The sequence below is a fragment of the Hyaena hyaena genome, unplaced genomic scaffold (assembly GCF_003009895.1).
Source record: "Hyaena hyaena isolate Hyena2069 unplaced genomic scaffold, ASM300989v1 scaffold_272, whole genome shotgun sequence".
Classification (NCBI taxonomy): Eukaryota; Metazoa; Chordata; class Mammalia; order Carnivora; family Hyaenidae; genus Hyaena; species Hyaena hyaena.
The window spans coordinates 756,424-773,879 of record NW_024080906.1 but is presented as its reverse complement, the minus strand read 5'-3'; the positions used below and the strand labels follow the sequence as shown (position 1 = coordinate 773,879).

Below are 17,456 nucleotides of genomic sequence, written 5' to 3'. Positions count from 1 at the left end.
AGTGACACTTTTATTCCTATGGAAGCAGCTGACAGCAAGTTAAAGCTGATGGACCTGGAAGTTAGGAGCAAATTTGGCCTTGGGCAAAAATATGTAAGTCCCTCAGGTTGCAATGGAGAGCAATCTGGGGCAGCTGTTTTACTCGACAGTGTCAGTGGCTTCTGGTACCAATCTTTGAAGACTGTTTACCTCTAAATTGAGAACCCTTGGGAGAGGGCAAGAAGCTCTTATGTTCTATAATGTTGAGGCCCTCCGTTGAGCAAAACGGTTTGAGGTAAGTTTATTTTCTTGGCATCCATCAAATGTATAAGCACACATCCATCTTTTCACAAAGATACTACTACAAAGAAAGTTACTATCTCAGAATTCAAATTATATCAAAAGACATTAATATGTATTCCCTTTTTTAATCAGAAATATAATAAATGAAATTTCAGTCTTCCTTTCTTACATGCCATTATTGTTCCTGGCTTGAAATGGCAACAAAATTGAATGTTTCTTTTTTTTTTTCAAAACCCAACTTTTCTTTTTCTCATTTTTGTCATTTATAATGCTTCTATTGTAGTGATGATCAGTCTGTTAGGTTTAGTTTTAGTGGGGTACCTGGGTGGATCTGTCAATTGGGCGTCTGGCTAGAATAGTAATGAGAAGTTGAGGCTGTTGTCGTTGAATTGATTGAGATAGGACAGGCTAACAGGGCTCTTGTCATGATCTCACGGTTTGTGGGTTCAAGCCCCGCATCGGGCTCTGTGCTGACAGCCAGCTCAGAGCCTGGAGGCTGCGTCAGATTCTGTGTCTCCCTCTCGCTCTGACCTTCCCCTGCTCACATTGTCTGTCTGTCTGTCTCTCTCTCAGAAATAGATTTAGTAACTAATACTGAATTTAATAACTAGTTTCCATTTATATATGAGACAATTTTAATCATTTTTTAAAAAAATTTTTAATGTTTATTTATTTTTGAGAGAGAGAGACAGAGCATGACCAGAGGAGGGGCAGAGAGAGGAGGAGACACAGAACCCAAAGAAGGCTCCAGGCTCCAAGTGGTCAACACCGAGCCCGACGCGGGGCTCAAACCCACGAACTACGAGATCATGACCTGAGCTGAAGTCAGATGCTTAGTTGACTGAGACACCCAAGCACCCCTATATATAAGACATAGTTAAAGTGGAATAAAACAGTAGCTACAATAATTAAGAAAAAATAGCAAGTGATATTCATAATTATTTTAGACCGAATAACTCAGCTTTTCAATTGTTTACAAATACTTAGAATTCTTTTGTTTTTCCAGGTTGAGAAGTAATTGACATACATCACTTTATAAGTTTAAGGTATATAGCACAGTGACTTGATTTTCATATATTGTGAAATGGTAATCACGATAGATTTAGCTGATTTCCATCCTCTCATATAAATACAATTAAAAAATTCTTCTCATTATGGAAATTCTTAAGATTTACTCTCATAACATCTTTCCTATATATCATACAGCAGTGCTAGCTGTAGTCGTCATGCTATGTGTTACATCCCAAGGACTTACTTACCTTGTAATGGGAAATTTGTACCTTTTCACCACCTTCCTCCAGTTTCCCCTCCCCCAACTCTCTGTCTCTGGTAATGATAAGTGTGATCTCTTTGAGTTTGTTATTTTGTTTTGTTTTGTTTTTGTTTTGGACTCTAAATATTAAAGTGAGATCACATATAGTATCTGCCTTTCTCTATCTGGCTTATTATTTCACTTAGGATAATGCCTGAAAGGCCATCTATGTTGTCACAAATGGTAAGATTTCCTTGTGGTTTTTGGGTTTTTTGGCTGAATAATATGCCATCCTGTGTAATTGTGTGTGTGTGTGTGTGTGTGTGTGTGTGTGTGTGTGTGTGTATCTCACAGCTTCTTTATCCATTCATCCATCCATAGACACTTAGGTTATTTCCATGTCTTGGTTTTTATTCATATGGGGATATGAATATGGGGTCATGAATATGGGGATGCAGATATATTTTCAAGTTAGTATTTTCATTTGCTTTGGATATACCCTCAGAAGTACAATTGCCAAATCATATGACAGGTCTGTTTTTAATTTTTGAGGATCCACCGTACTGTTTTCCATAGTAGCTGCACCAGTTTGCAATCCCACCAAGAGTGCACAAGGACTTTTTTCTCTACATCCACATCAGCATTTGCTATCTTTTGATGGTGGTCATTCTCACAGACATGATGTGATAGCTTACTGTAATTTTAATTTGCATTTCCCTAATGACTACTGATACTGAGCATATTTTCTTTTACCTGTTGGCTCTCCATATAGGCTCTCCATATATCTTCTTTGGAGAAATGTCAATTCAGGTCCTTTGCCCTTTTTTTAAAATGAGTTATTTGGGTTTTTTGCTATTAAGTTGTATGAGTTCTTTGTATTTTTCGGATATTAGCCCTTTTCTTATATATGGCTTGTAAGTATCTTTTCTCATTCTATAAGTTGTCTTTTTACTCTGTTGATGATTTATTTTGCTTTGCAGAAGCTTTTTAGTTTGATATAGTCTACTTGTTCATTTTTTAATGTTTATTTTGAGAGAGAGAGAAAGAGACAGAACACAACTGGGGGAGGGGCAGAGAGAGGGAGACACAGAATCTGAAGCAGGCTTCAGGTTCTGAACCGTCAGCACAGAGCCCAGCCCGGGGCTTGAACCCACAAGCGGTGAGATCATGACCTGAGTTGAAGTTGGACACTTAACCGACTGAGCCACCCAGGTGCCCCTGTTTATTTTTTATTCTATTGCTTGTGCTTTATTTTATTGCTAGGTGTCATATCCCAAAATCATTACCATGACCCATGTCAGGGAGCTTTATTCCTATGTTTTGTTAGGATGTTCATGATTTCAGATCACATAGTTAAGTCTTTAATCCCTTTTGAGTTAATTTGGGGTAACGGTAAAATATATGAGTCCTGTTTTATTCTTTTACATGTGAATATCCAGTAATCCCCATACCATTTATTGAAAAGGCTGTCTTCATTCAGTATTCTTGTCTCCTTTGTCAAAATATTAGTTGATGGTATATACTTGAGTTTATTTCTTCTGTCCCATTGGCCTGTTTGTTTTTATACTAATACATACTATTTTGATGACTATAGCTTTATAGTAGTATAGCTTGAAATCAGAAAGTGTGATGCCTTCTGCTTTATTTTTTTCTAGGACTTGTTGTCTTTTGTGGTTTCATCTAAATTTTAGAAGTATTTTTTATTCTTCTATAAAAAATGCCATTGGAATCTTGATAGGAGTTGCCTTGAATTGATAGCTGTTGATAACATTGACATTTTAGCAGTATTAATTGTTCCAGTCCATGAACACAGGATACTTTTCCATTCATTTCTGTCTTCTTCCTTTTCTTTCATGAGTGTCTTGTAATTTTCAGAGAGATCACTTGCTCCTTAGTTAAATTTATTTCTAAGTATTTTGTTTTTGATGTTATTGTAACTACGATCAATTTCTTTTTCAGAAAATTCATTGCTAGTGTATAGAAATGCTATACACTATAATTTTTGCTTGTTAATATTGTATCTTGCAGTTTTTACTGAACTTATTGATTACATCTAAGTTTTTTGCTTGGTTGAGTTTTCAGGATAATCATTTCACCTGCAAATAGAGAAAATGTTACTTCTTTTTTAATTCTGATACCTTTTATTTCTTTTTCTTGCCTAATTGCTCTACCTAGGACTAATGCCAGTTTAATAGGAATGGCGAGACTGGACACCCTTGTCTTGTTTCTGATCTTAAAGCAGAAACTTTTAACTTTTCACCATTGAGTGTACTGTTAGCCATGGGCTTGTCATATAATGACCTTTACTATGTTAAGATGTTTCTTCTATGCCTAATTTGTTAAGAATTTTAATCACAAGTAGATGTTGCATTTTTGTCAAATGTTTTTTCTGCATCCAGTGAGATGGTCATGATAATTTCATTCCATTAATGTGATGTATCACATTGATTGATTTGCTGGTGTTCAATCATCCAAGTATCTCTGGGATTAGTCCCACTTGATTATGGTAAATGATTCTTTTAATATGCTGCTGAATTTGGTTTACTGGTATCTTATTGAAAATTTGTGTATCTATATTCAGCATATATAATTCATCATTGTAGTTTTTATTTGTTTTGTTTTTGTTTTTCTAGTGTCCTTTTTCTGGTTTTGGTATCAGGGTAATGCTGACCTCATAAAATGAGATTGGCAGTGTTCTCTCATCTTTGATTTTTCTGGAAGGGTTTGATAAGGATTAGTGTTGATTTTTCAAATGTTCAGTGAATTTCTGGTCCTGAACTTTTCTTCATTGGAAGATCTTTTAGCACTAATTCAATCTCCATACTAGTAATTGGTCTATTCAGATTTTCTATTTTTTTCCTGATTCAGCCTTGGGAAGTTGTATATTTCTAGTAATTTTTCCATTTCTTATAGGTTGTCTAGTTTGTTGGGAGTATAGTCATTCATAGTAACCTCTTATGATGATTTTCATTTTTGTGGTATCAGTATTGGTAATGTTTCCTTTTTCAGTTATAATTTTGTTGTCTTGGTTAAAAAAAATAACTTTTAATTTATAATAAGGGATTTACTATAATCTTGACTTTTTAAGGAAGCCTCAGAACCCTTATCTGAAATGTTACTTTTTCTTTCTTGTTCTGTGAAATTAAGTGTTGAGTGTTATGTATTATAACTTTTCATTGGGCGTTGGTTTGGAAAGCCTAATCTCATACATTTGGATAAAATGTTTGGTGTTATATCCTCTTGGTAAATTTTTCTTGGATTTTGTTTCCTTTCAACTTTTAAAACTCTTTTTCAAGGTCTCACCTTAGAGAACAAGAGTTTTCTGAATTATTCACCTCAATTTGTATTATTTTAATAAAAGGTTCAATAATTAGGACTTTGGAAGTTTAATACTTTGATATTTTTCTTCTAACCCTTAATGAAATATAATATTTTTCTTAGCCTTTTGTGCAAAAAGCATCCCTAAAATAATCTACAGTGGAATTTAGGTAATGCTCTCCAGTAGGAGTTGAGTTATTCTTGAATGTCACAAGTAAGTAGCCTTTCAGTTAATTTTACATTTTGAGGAACCAGAGCCAAAAATTAAAATGCTCATTAAAGTGGCATTGGAGAAATACTTTTAAATTCAGCACTCAAACTGGTATCACTTGCTAATGGAAAATAAATTAAAAGAGATTTCATGGAAACAGTCAGAAGTCATGAGGTGTTCACTAGACATAATTTAAACACCATACAAAGTAACTTCATATATGTTTAGTCATTGAAATGTGTTTTTAATGGAGAGTTTGATGACAAGATACTGAATCCTTTCCTTAAAAACAGTTGGAGGAAGGCTTTTCTCATTATTTATTTATTGTCAACCAAAAGTAGTCCCACATATAAGAATTCTATTAGATTCATCCTTCATTTATCCAAGTAAAATTTTATTTTGCCATTTTAAAAAGTGTTTTAAAAAATTGGATTTTTTTTTTTTTTTTTTGCTTAATAACCCATTTCCAAGTAGAAAGTGTAGAACACATTGCAATGAAAATAGTTTAAATACTTCAAAGAAGCAATATAACACCCATTTGGGAATGGTTAATGTGAAGATTATTTACAATATCCCATTGATTAAAACTCTCAATAAAAAAGTTAGACTTCAACGTAATTTCATATTTTTTAGGTACTTAAAAATATAGCTTTTAAAAAAGTCATCTCTGAATTTGAGGATTTTACTAGATATTTAACTAAACTAGTCTGTATATTGAAACTTGGATCCCTCCCTAAATCTGTGCCTATGGTCAAGATTCCATGGAATTTTTTCACAGTTTAGTTTGATTTTATATTTTTTTTAAATCTAGCAATATTTTATAACTCTATGCTAGTTAGAGCAGTAAAATGTCAATTTTATGAAATATAAACAGTTTTTATTCTTTTTCTATTTAAAAGTTTTTGTTTATTTTTGAGAGAGAGAGAGACAGAGTATGAGCAGGGAAGGGGCAGAGAGAGAGACACACACAGAATGTGAAGCAGGCTCCAGGCTCTGAGCTATCAGCACAGAACCCAATGCAAGGCTCGAACTCACAAGCGGTGAGATATGACCTGAGCTGAAGTCGGATGCTCAACCAACTGAGACACCCAGGCACCTCAAAAGATTTTTATTCTTATAAACAATTTTAAATTAATAAAAGGAAGATTCAGTTTATAATTTTAACATTGTACAGTAGTTGAACATGAATTTTATTAAATTGCCATGAAATGCATTAATCCTTTATATACTCTCATGCAGGTTCTTTGAAACATCTGATTTTAGTTTTTTACTTTTTTAAGTGTTTATTTTATTTATTATTTATTTATTCATTTGAGAGAAAGAAATAAAGAGCAAGCGAGGAGGGGCAGAGAGAGGGAGACAAAATCCCAAGCAGGCTCCATGCTATCAGCGCAGAGTCCAACATGGAGCTTGAACCCACAAACCATGAGATTATTACCTGAGCTGAAATCAAGAGTCAGATGCTTAATCCATTGAGCCACCCAGGCACTCCAGATCTGGTTTTAATTTTTTTTTTTTAATTTTTTTAATGTTTTATTTATTTCTAGGAGAGAGAGAGAGAGAGAGAGACAGCGTGAGCAGAGGAGGGTCAGAGAGAGAGGGAGAGGGAGTCACAGACTGAAACAGGCTCCAGGCTCTGAGCTGGCAGTCAGCACAGAGCCCGACGCGGGGCTCGAACCCACGAACCGCGAGATCATGACCTAAGTGAAAGTCGGACGCTTAACCGACTAAGCCACCCAGGCGCCCCATTAATTTTTGAAGCTTTTTTTTTATTATTATTTCGAACTAGTAGGAAGGATTGTATTATGTGACTTTTATTCTTTTTTAAAGTTTTAATGAATGTATTTTTAATAGGAAAAAAACAGTGTTATCTTGCTATTACTATATGTGTCCATTATAAACCTTTTATAAATCAAAGATACATTATGGAAGCTTGGTGATCTTAATTTTCTTATATCTATGTATATTTTTCTATTTTCTGATCTTGAGAATTAATTCATTATTTCCAACTGTGCCAAATAAAGACTAAAATATTAAGCCAAGGGAAAGTCATGGAAGTGCCTAGAAGGATGATGCAAGAATGAAATAAACCATCACTGTATCATCTTCGGTTTCCTTATTGCATAGCCCATTAATTCTTTATCATTTCTCATGAATGTTTAAAAAGAGAAGTCTGGAGACACTATCTTTGTAGTCTTCTTATTCTAGGTTTTTATGAAATACAGTAGAGAATTCAGTATTTTTCTTTCCCATCTATAATGTCAAAGAGAAGAAAATTGGCATAGGAAGATGCTTCAATTAGATGAATCAGAGAATGACTGCGAAGAGAATGGTAGTCATCCTCTAGACATGAATGATGATGGTGACATTGATTGTATAAGTAACATCAATGACTGTTGTCTTCAGATGACAACATCCTAAATGAATTTTCTCACACTCAAGAATCAATGAGTGAACCATATAGTTCTTATTTTCCAAGGTTTATTGAGATGTAATTGTCATACAACATTGTGAAAGTTAAAGGTATGCAATATGATGATTTGATATGCACATATATTGCAAAATTATTATCATTGTAAAGATACTTAATACATCTGTCACCTTCATTGTTCCCATAACAATATATTTCTAAAGACAAAAAAGAAATACGGTATTTCATCTAGTCAGCTACTCAATAAGAAGGACTTCGTCACTCCTATTTTGTGACAAGAACCTCAACTGCCCTGTTTTGCTCAAAGGATGTATGACAGTATTCTTTCTTCTTTTATCATGTTGGCACATTCAAATTTATTTGAAAATGGTTCATAAGTGGACAAATAATTGAAGGCTGGTATGTAATAAAAGAGATTGGAAGAAAATAGATGACTTGGAAGTGAGATAATCCATTGATTAATCATTGTAACCGGTGTTAATAAATCTAAAAATAAAAAAATACATATTTTGCAGTTTATGGAACAAGGAAAATTTCTGTCCTCTCTTCAGCATAATTTTGAGCTGTCAAAGTTTTCCAAAGTAACACACTTCAATTTATACAGGTACAAGAAAAAGACCCAGAAGTTATAACGCCCACCTCTTAGACATGTATTTGAAATCTGGAATTGATGTTTACAAGATATTTCCAAGTTCATACATGACAGTTAACAAGCTGTCAGTTGCCCATTATGGATATGTTGTCTTTCAAAACCAGGAAGATACGGAATTAAGAATGGGTTAGCTATGTGTAAATTCTTATTTAAAATTATAGTGAAGTTGTTTTACATTATGTCTTCCTTCTTACTTTGTTAGTTATTTATAAATTGACTTAAATATTAATAAAATGTAATGATTTCTCCTGCTTCAGTTATTTAAAGGAAGGAAATGGAAGTTTTCTGAAGAAATTTGGCTCACTTGATTCCCTGAAGAGTTTTTAATAGCAGGGTATAAGTGAATTCAGGCCTTAAGTAGTCTCAGAATTCCTAATTTCTTCGGCATTTCATTTTTTGCTAGAATTCTGGTAGGTGTTGCGGCTGAGTGTCGCCTGAAGCAGTGTCACAGGAAATACAGTCTCATTTACAGATTCATCTTATTAAAAAAACAGGTTTCTATAAGAAGTTCTTTCCTCACTGTTTCATGTAATGGTGCTGTTTATAGAATTTCTTTTCAAAGAAATTAATGAAAAATAACCACACTGACTTAGAATTTTCTGGAAGAAGTTAATCATCTTCCCTTCAAATCCATTCTAAATTTGTTTCCTGCCCGCTTTTTAACAGGATGATGTGATATAGCCTATTGTATACACATAGTTATATTTGTACATATTACTGTAACCACAATTTCTAAACTAAAAGATAGGAACAAGTACCTTCACACATTTTTTTTTAAAGTAATGATTTTTAAAAATCCTACAGAATTGTTTCAAATCACATATAATATTTTATTTATACTTAGTATTAGCAAAGCCACACAAAAAGAAACGGCATGGGTGGGGAGAAAAGTACCTCATATTAAGAACGTCCTAGAAACATGGGAGTTACAGGTTCATCCACAACCTGCGTTCTGCTTGGAATGGACCTCACCTTAAAATTTCTACATAAAGCAAATGAGTAAAGATTTCAAAACAAACATATTAAACCTCTGATAGACTTGATGAGCATCTAGAGAATCCGTCTCTTCTGTTTTTAATAAGTCACGGTAAAAATTATGGCTGAATAAATCTGTGATTACACTTAAATGTTTATGACTATGACTAAGACTTCATACTTTGCACAGGCCCACAAAATACTTGTATTTGTTAGTGCTTCCATTTCTCTGAAGACAGAAATTCTACTGATCACTTGTGGAGTGTGTGATGTTTTGAGGATGTCAGAAGTGAATCTTATGCAGTCCTCATCCCCACATCAGCTCATCAGAGGAGTTCATGTCCTGTTGTCCTGTTCATCTTTTTTTTTTCCCCCTCCTGGACTTCTGCTTTTGTTCTTCATAAGCTCCCAATCATGCCAGAGAATAAAAGAGACTTAGCACTCATATTACTTTGTAGAAAGTGCTCATGAAAATTCAGATATTTGGTGTGCTTTGGAAGACAGTCCTATAACACCAAGGTGTTTTCTCTAAAGGATTTGATCATTTTAACAATATGGGTTAATTTATATGCTTTCCATTGGAGATTTCCAGTTTGATAGGGATGGTAAAGAAGTGCCATTTCTTTATTACTAAAGAAGTGACTATAATGCGTATATATGTGTATGCATATTATGTTTATATACATACACACATATATAGAAACTTAACACATATTCAATTCTTTTGCTAATAGGTATCATAGCATAATTCTAGCTCTGTCCCTTCCTAACATTTTTTTCTATTTATTTTTTAGAACACTGATATTTGCATTTAATTGGACACAAGATGAAGAAGGAGCAGTACATTCACTAAGGATTCAGTCTGCTTGCTTCTGTAGACCTACGTATTAAGGAATTCTTCTGCTTTTTCTTGCTTAGGAGTTGATCTGCTCTGTGGTCATACCGCTTTGGAGTTTGTCCTTTTATCTTGTCATTGCCAGAAGAAATCCTGGTTGGAATGAAACCGTGCATCTCTGTCTAATTACTATGGAAGGTGATAAACTGACACTCACTTATTAAAGTTACATCTCACTCCCCCACGGAAAACCAATCTTCAACTGACTAGAAACCAAGCCCTTGTGAACACTTCTATTGAACATGACTCATGGAGAAGAGCTTGGCTCTGATGTGCACCAGGATTCTATTGTTTTAACTTACCTAGAAGGATTACTAATGCATCAGGCAGCAGAGGGATCAGGTACTGCCGTTGACAAAAAGTCTGCTGGGCATAATGAAGAAGATCAGAACTTTAACATTTCCGGCAATGCATTTCCCACCTGTCAGAGTAATGGGCCTGTTCTCAATACGCATTCATATCAGGGATCTGGCATGCTGCATCTCAAAAAAGCCAGACTCTTGCAGTCTTCTGAGGATTGGAATGCAGCGAAGCGGAAGAGGCTGTCTGATTCCATCGTAAATTTAAACGTGAAGAAGGAAGCTTTGCTAGCTGGCATGGTTGACAGTGTGCCTAAAGGCAAACAAGATAGCACATTACTGGCCTCTTTGCTTCAGTCATTCAGCTCTAGGCTGCAGACTGTTGCTCTGTCGCAACAAATTAGGCAGAGCCTCAAGGAGCAAGGATATGCCCTCAGTCATGATTCCTTAAAAGTGGAAAAAGATTTAAGGTGCTATGGTGTTGCATCAAGTCACTTAAAAACTTTGCTGAAGAAGAGTAAAGGTAAAGATCAAAAGCCCGATACCAATTTTCCTGACGTAACTAAAAACCTCATCAGAGATCGGTTTGCAGAGTCACCACATCATGTTGGACAAAGTGGAGCAAAGGTCATGAGTGAACCCTTGTCATGTGCTGCAAGGTTGCAGGCGGTTGCAAGCATGGTGGAAAAAAGAGCTAGTCCTGCTACTTCCCCCAAACCTAGTGTTGCTTGTAGCCAGTTAGCATTACTCCTGTCAAGTGAAGCCCATTTGCAGCAGTATTCTCGAGAACACGCTTTAAAAACACAAAATGCAAATCAAGCAGCAAGTGAAAGGCTTGCTGCTATGGCCAGATTGCAGGAAAATGGCCAGAAGGATGTGGGCAGCTTCCAGCTCTCAAAAGGAATGTCAAGCCATCTCAATGGTCAGGCAAGAACATCATCAAGCAAACTAATGGCTAGCAAGAATACAACATTTCAGAATCCAATGGGTGTTCCCTCTTCCCCCAAAAATGCGGGCTATAAGAACTCACTGGAAAGAAACAGTATAAAACAAGCTGCTAATAATAGTTTGCTTTTACATCTTCTTAAAAGCCAGACCATACCAAAGCCGATGAATGGACATAGTCATAGTGAGAGAGGAAGCATTTTTGAGGATAGCAGTACACCTACAACCATCGATGAGTACTCAGATAACAATCCTAGTTTTACAGATGATAGCAGTGGTGATGAAAGTTCTTATTCCAACTGCTTTCCCATAGACTTGTCTTGCAAACATCGAATTGAGAAACCAGAACCTGACCAGCCTGTTTCTCTCGATAATTTAACTCAGTCCTTGCTAAACACTTGGGACCCCAAAGTCCCCAGTGTTGATCTCAAAGAAGATCAAGATACCTCAAAGAATTCTAAGCTAAATTCGCACCAGAAAGTAACACTTCTTCAATTACTACTTGGCCATAAGAATGAGGAAAACGTAGAAAGAAACAACAGCCCTCAGGAAGTACACAGTGATGTGGCAAAGTTCGGTTCACAGAATTACACGAGGACTTCGGTAATAGAAAGCCCCAGTACCAACAGGACTACCCCAGTGAGCACTCCTCCATTACTGGGATCATCAAAAGCAGAGTCTCCCATCAACCTTTCCCAACACTCTCTGGTCATCAAGTGGAATTCCTCACCGTATGCCTGTGGCTCTCAATCTGAAAAGCCGGCAAATACTGCATCTAACCACTTGATGGACCTAACAAAAAGCAAAGAATCACAAGGAGAGAAACCAGTCCAAAATGAAGGTACACAAAACTCTACAACATTCAGTGCCAGTAAACTGTTACAAAATTTGGCTCAGTGTGGGATGCAGTCTTCCACGGCAGGAGAAGAGCAGAGACCTAGTAAACAGCTGCTAAGTGTAAACACAGATAAACCTATAGGCATGGTTGATAGATTAAATAGTCCTCTGCTCTCAAATAAAACAAATGCGGTTGAAGAAAATAAGCCATTTAGCAGTCCAGCAACAGGTCCTGAATCAGGACTTTCCGGTTCTGAAATAGAAAATCTGCTTGAAAGGCGCACTGTCCTCCAGCTGCTCCTCGGAAATCCCAACAAAGGGAAGAGCGAAAAGAAAGAGAAAATTCCTTTAAGAGATGAAAGCACTCAGGAACATACAGATAGAGCTTTAAATGAACAAATACTGATGGTAAAAATAAAATCTGAGCCTTGCGACGACTTACACATTCACAATACAAATGTGCACTTGAGCCACGATGCCAAGGGTGCCCCGTTCTTAGGTATGGCTCCTCCCGTGCAGAGAAGTGCAACTGCCTTACCAGCGTCCGAGGACTTTAAATCGGAGCCTGTTTCACCTCAGGATTTTTCTTTCTCAAAGAATGGTCTGTTAAGTCGACTGCTAAGACAAAATCAAGAGAGTTACCTGGCAGATGATCTGGACAATAGTCACAGAAATAGTGAACTGACACTTCTAGAATCAAAGAATCTTTGCATGGTTCCTAAGAAAAGGAAGCTTTATACTGAGCCTTTAGAAAACCCGTTTAAAAAGATGAAAAATAACATAGTCGATGGTGCAAACAGTCACAGTGCTCCAGAAGTGTTGTATGGGCCCTTGCTAAACCAGCAAGAGCTGAAATTTAACAAAAATGATCTTGAATTTAAATATCCTGCCAGTCATGGTTCAGCCAGCGACAGTGAGCATAGGAGTTGGGCCAGAGAGAGCAAAAGCTTCAATGTTCTCAAACAGCTGCTCCTCTCAGAAAACTGTGTAAGAGATTTGTCCCAGCACAGGAGTAACTCCGTCATCGAGAGTAAAAAGAAAGGACACAAAAATAATGTGACCAACAGCAAGCCTGAATTCACCATTTCTTCTTTAAATGGACTGATGTACAGCCCCACTCAGCCCAGCAGTTGTATGGACGGCAGGACATTACCATACCCAGGCGGAGTAAAAACTCCCATGAGTCCTCCCTTTCCTGAGCATTTGGGCTGTTCAGGGTCTAGACCAGAATCTGGACTTTCGAATGGGTGTTCCATGACCAGTGAGAAGGGACCCATTAAGTGGGTAATCACAGATGCGGATAAGAATGAGTATGAAAAAGACTGTCCCAGACTGACCAAAACTAACCCAATCCTGTATTACATGCTTCAGAAAGGAGGCAGTTCTGTTACCAGTCGAGAAACACAGGACAAGGACATTTGGAGGGAGCCCTCATCTGCTGAAAGCATCTCACAGGTTACAATCAAAGAAGAGTTACTTCCTGCTGCAGAAACTAAAGCTTCTTTCTTTAATCTCAGAAGCCCTTACAATAGCCATATGGGAAGTAATGCCTCTCGCCCACACAGCGCAAATGGAGAAGTTTATGGACTTCTGGGAAACGTGCTAACAATAAAAAAAGAATCAGAATAACATGTACCTGCCATCCAGCTTTGGATCTTTTTAAAACTAATTAGTATGAACTTGAGATCTGTATAAATAAGAGCATGATTTGAGAAAAGCATGGTATAATTGAAACTTTTTTCATTTTGAAAAGTATTGGTTACTGGTGATGTTTAAATATGCATACTACTTTTTTGCTTTACGTTAGATGTCATGAGGAAACTACTGAACTAGCAATTGGTTGTTTAACACTCTGTATGCATCAGACAACAACTGTGAGTAGCCTATGAATGAAATTCTTTTATAATCACAGATAATAGGCATAAAGGAAAATGTAAATCTCCATCCATAGTGGATTAATGCATTTTACTACCTTTATTAGGGTACTTTGCTTTGCAGAAGTCAGCCTACATAACACATGTGTTTTTTAGTCCAAATTGTTAAATGACTCTTTAAATGTTAATTATTGAATAAAAAAAACCTAATTCACTTCTCATTATTCGATTCAAAAATAAATTAGAAAAAAATATGCTTACATTTTTCACTTTTGCTAAAAAAAAAAACATTTATTTTTAACTCTTGGAAGGGGTTTTGTGGTTCCTACTGTGTCTGCCCCACCCCAATCCTTTTCAATATCTATTTCTTTAAACCTTGTACTACTTAGTAACAATTGATTACAATTGATGGAAGTTTGATAGATCCTTTAAAAAAAAAAAAGGGCAGATTTCCATTTTTGTATTTTAACTACTTTACTAAATTAATATTCCTCCTTTTACAGAATTAGGAAGTTAACATTTATCTTCAGGTGGTTTCCTGAATAGTTGAATATTTAAGAAGTTGTTTTTAACAGAAGCAAAGTGGCTTTTCTTTGGACAATTTTCACCATCTCTTGTAAAACTTACTTCTCACCAGTTCTGTGGTACCTGTGAGTCTTATGACCAGGGTTTCTTAAAAGCTGGACTCAGACAACCTGCATTAGAATCATCTGGAGCATTTGTTTTAAAATGCAGATTCCTAGACAGCATCTCAGACCTACAGAACGAGAACCTCTGCCTAGTTGACCTGGGAATCTTCCATCTGCATCTTAACACACTCCCTAGATGTTTCTTCTGCATGCTCAAGTTTGAGAACCATTGCTTATGACTTTTCTCAGAACACAGGATTGTAAAAACAAAAAAACAAAAAAAAACAACTATTTGATGCCTATTTTTTCCCCAGTACAATTATACATCAACCCAAAATTTGCAATATTGTAGTTCATATATAACCGTTATGTCTTTGGAAATCGGGTTCAGAATACTTTTTATGAAAAAAAAATTGGGTGGAGGGGACAACTTTCATATCTGGCTCAACATCTCAGGAAAAGCTGTGATTATTTGTGTGTTCTAATAAGTAACATCTACTTAATTAGCCTTAGGGATGGAATAACAGGGCCACTTACCAAACTCAGGTGATTCCAGGATGGTTTGGACACTTCTCCTGAATACATCCTTTATTTCTATTAAAATCATGTCCTAAGAACATTGGTGACAAAGGAGAAAATACTTATTTCAAACCCAAGAAAGGCACTAAACTCAGATTGATGAAACAGAAAAGTAGAAAAGGCATGACGTGACAGAGTGGTACACAATCACTCCATTGGATCTGTTATTTTAAAATAGTAATTAAAAATAAACTTGGATGTTATCTTGGAAGAACTTATTATTGAGCCACATGGGGTTTTGATCTTGAAACGAGTTCATATGTTTAAGTGCAGGTTTTACATTCCACAGTTCATTCACCAGATATTTTTGTTTTTAAAAGTGAACCAGGTTTGCAACTGACCTATCAAAAAATCATTATATGATCAACTATTAATCAGAAGGAAATCTATTTGAAGTTGTTCTACTTGAAGTTGTTTCTAAGATTTTTATATTAAAAATGGGCGTTATTTCCTAATATGATCCAAAACGCTAAATGATTATTTTTTCTCACAATGATTTGTAAATAGTTATTGGATATATTATAAAACAGTAGTCAGGAGTGAATATCATGCTACATCATGGAGAGATGAAGGCATATGCTTATCCTGAAATGGAAATTCCACTGGCCAGTGAATATATTCTACTCCATCCCATAGTTACTCTGTGACAATCTTATTGTCTACACTATATAAATGAGCTTATTTTAAGCAAGTCGGTTTTTTTTTTCCTGCCATTATGAGAAAAAGTCTGAAGCCTTAAAGGTATGCAAGAAAAGTTGTTGGCATTCCCCTTTGATTCGGGGAAAAGAGGCTTTTACAAAGGAGTAAAATTTAGGTCAGGGAAAAGAACAGCAAGGGCCAGCATTGCTACATTTTTATTTGTTTCTTTGGTTGGTTGGTTGTTTTGTTGTTACCGTTATTAACAGCTAAAGGAATGAGGATATATAATATATAGGTAAACGTGACCACAAGAATGGTGTTCTGGTTTCCTGGAGAATGTCCCCAATTTGAGCTTAGGGTGATTTTAAAGAAGAGCGGTGAAAAAGGACATATACATCCATATTCACTTTGTTTATGCATATGTAGATACGAGGATGCTCATACACACATTTTCAAGGACTATTTTAGATATCTACACAATTTCTTCCTAATGAAGTCATTTGTGAAAGGGTACTACAGCTCTCATTGACATTAGTAAGGTAGCATTACCTGTTTACTCTCTGGTACATCTTACAGAAGAGTAAACTGGTGAGAATATATATTTTATATATATATATATATATAATATGTATATATATATATATTGGCTTGTTACATGAAGATGTTAAAATCAGTTTTTAAAGGTGATGTAAATAGTGATTTCCTTAATGAAAAATACATATTTTGTATTGTTCTAATGCAACAGAAAAGCCTTTTAATCTCTTTGGTTTCTGTATATTCCATGTATAAGTGTAAATATAATCAGACAGGTTTAAAAATTGTGCATGTGTGTATACAGTTGCAAGTCTGGACAAATGTATAGAATAAACCTTTTATTTAAGTTGTGATTACCTGCTGCATGAAAAGTGCATGGGGGACCCTGTGCGTCTGTGCATTTGGCAAAATGTCTTAACAAGTCAGATCAGATGTCCGTCCTAACAGGACAGTATTCCATTTCTGGACATGACTTCTGTGGTTTAAGCTTTGTGAAAGAATGTGCTTTGAATCCAAGGGTCTTAAAACTTTTTAAAATCAAGTCAACCACTTTTCAACATAAAAAGTTCACACAACTACTTTCATGAATTTTGTAATCCCATTGGAAACGTAACATTATACCAGGAGTATTCCGGTATATTGGAATACAGGCACATTACCATTCATGATATGAATTCTGGGGTTTACACAACAATTTTGATGCAATCTGCTTAGTAATATAATTTGTCATTTTTATTAGAAATTTAATTTCTTCATGTGATGTCATGAAACTGTACATACTGCAGTGTGAATTTTTTTGTTTTGTTTTTTAATCTTTTAGTGTTTACTTCCTGCAGTGAATTTGAATAAATGAGAAAAAATGCATTGTCTTCGATTTGAAATGACTATTATTTTGTGGGCTTTCTCTGGTTTTTAGGTTTTCTATAAATATAAAAGTCTCTGGTCATGAAAGTAGCAAGTCTTCAAGGATGCCTTGCCCTTCTCAGAAAAATTAAGGGGGAAAAAAAAAGAAGAAGAAAGTGATCAGCAAGTTAGTGTATCTAGAAGAAGAGCAATTAAAGCATTGCTCAAAAAGATAGCCTACCTAGCCTCAATTCTGTTATT

General features: G+C 35.6%; 1 protein-coding gene across 3 annotated transcripts in view; it reads left to right on the top strand.

Moving 5' to 3' along the window:
• The window catches only part of NRIP1 (nuclear receptor interacting protein 1), a 97,598-nt gene extending 80,372 nt beyond the window's left edge, over positions 1-17,226 (top strand). For 2 of the 3 annotated variants that reach the window (XM_039245904.1, XM_039245906.1), the window contains exon 4: positions 9,916-17,226. In XM_039245904.1, the coding sequence (XP_039101835.1) occupies positions 10,259-13,726 (3,468 nt within the window). In that variant the 5' untranslated portion in view covers positions 9,916-10,258 and the 3' untranslated portion in view covers positions 13,727-17,226. Of the gene's footprint in view, positions 1-8,098; positions 8,211-9,915 lie in introns of all 3 variants that reach the window. The other variant, XM_039245905.1, reaches the window with a different exon arrangement.
• Positions 17,227-17,456: the final 230 nt, after the last annotated feature.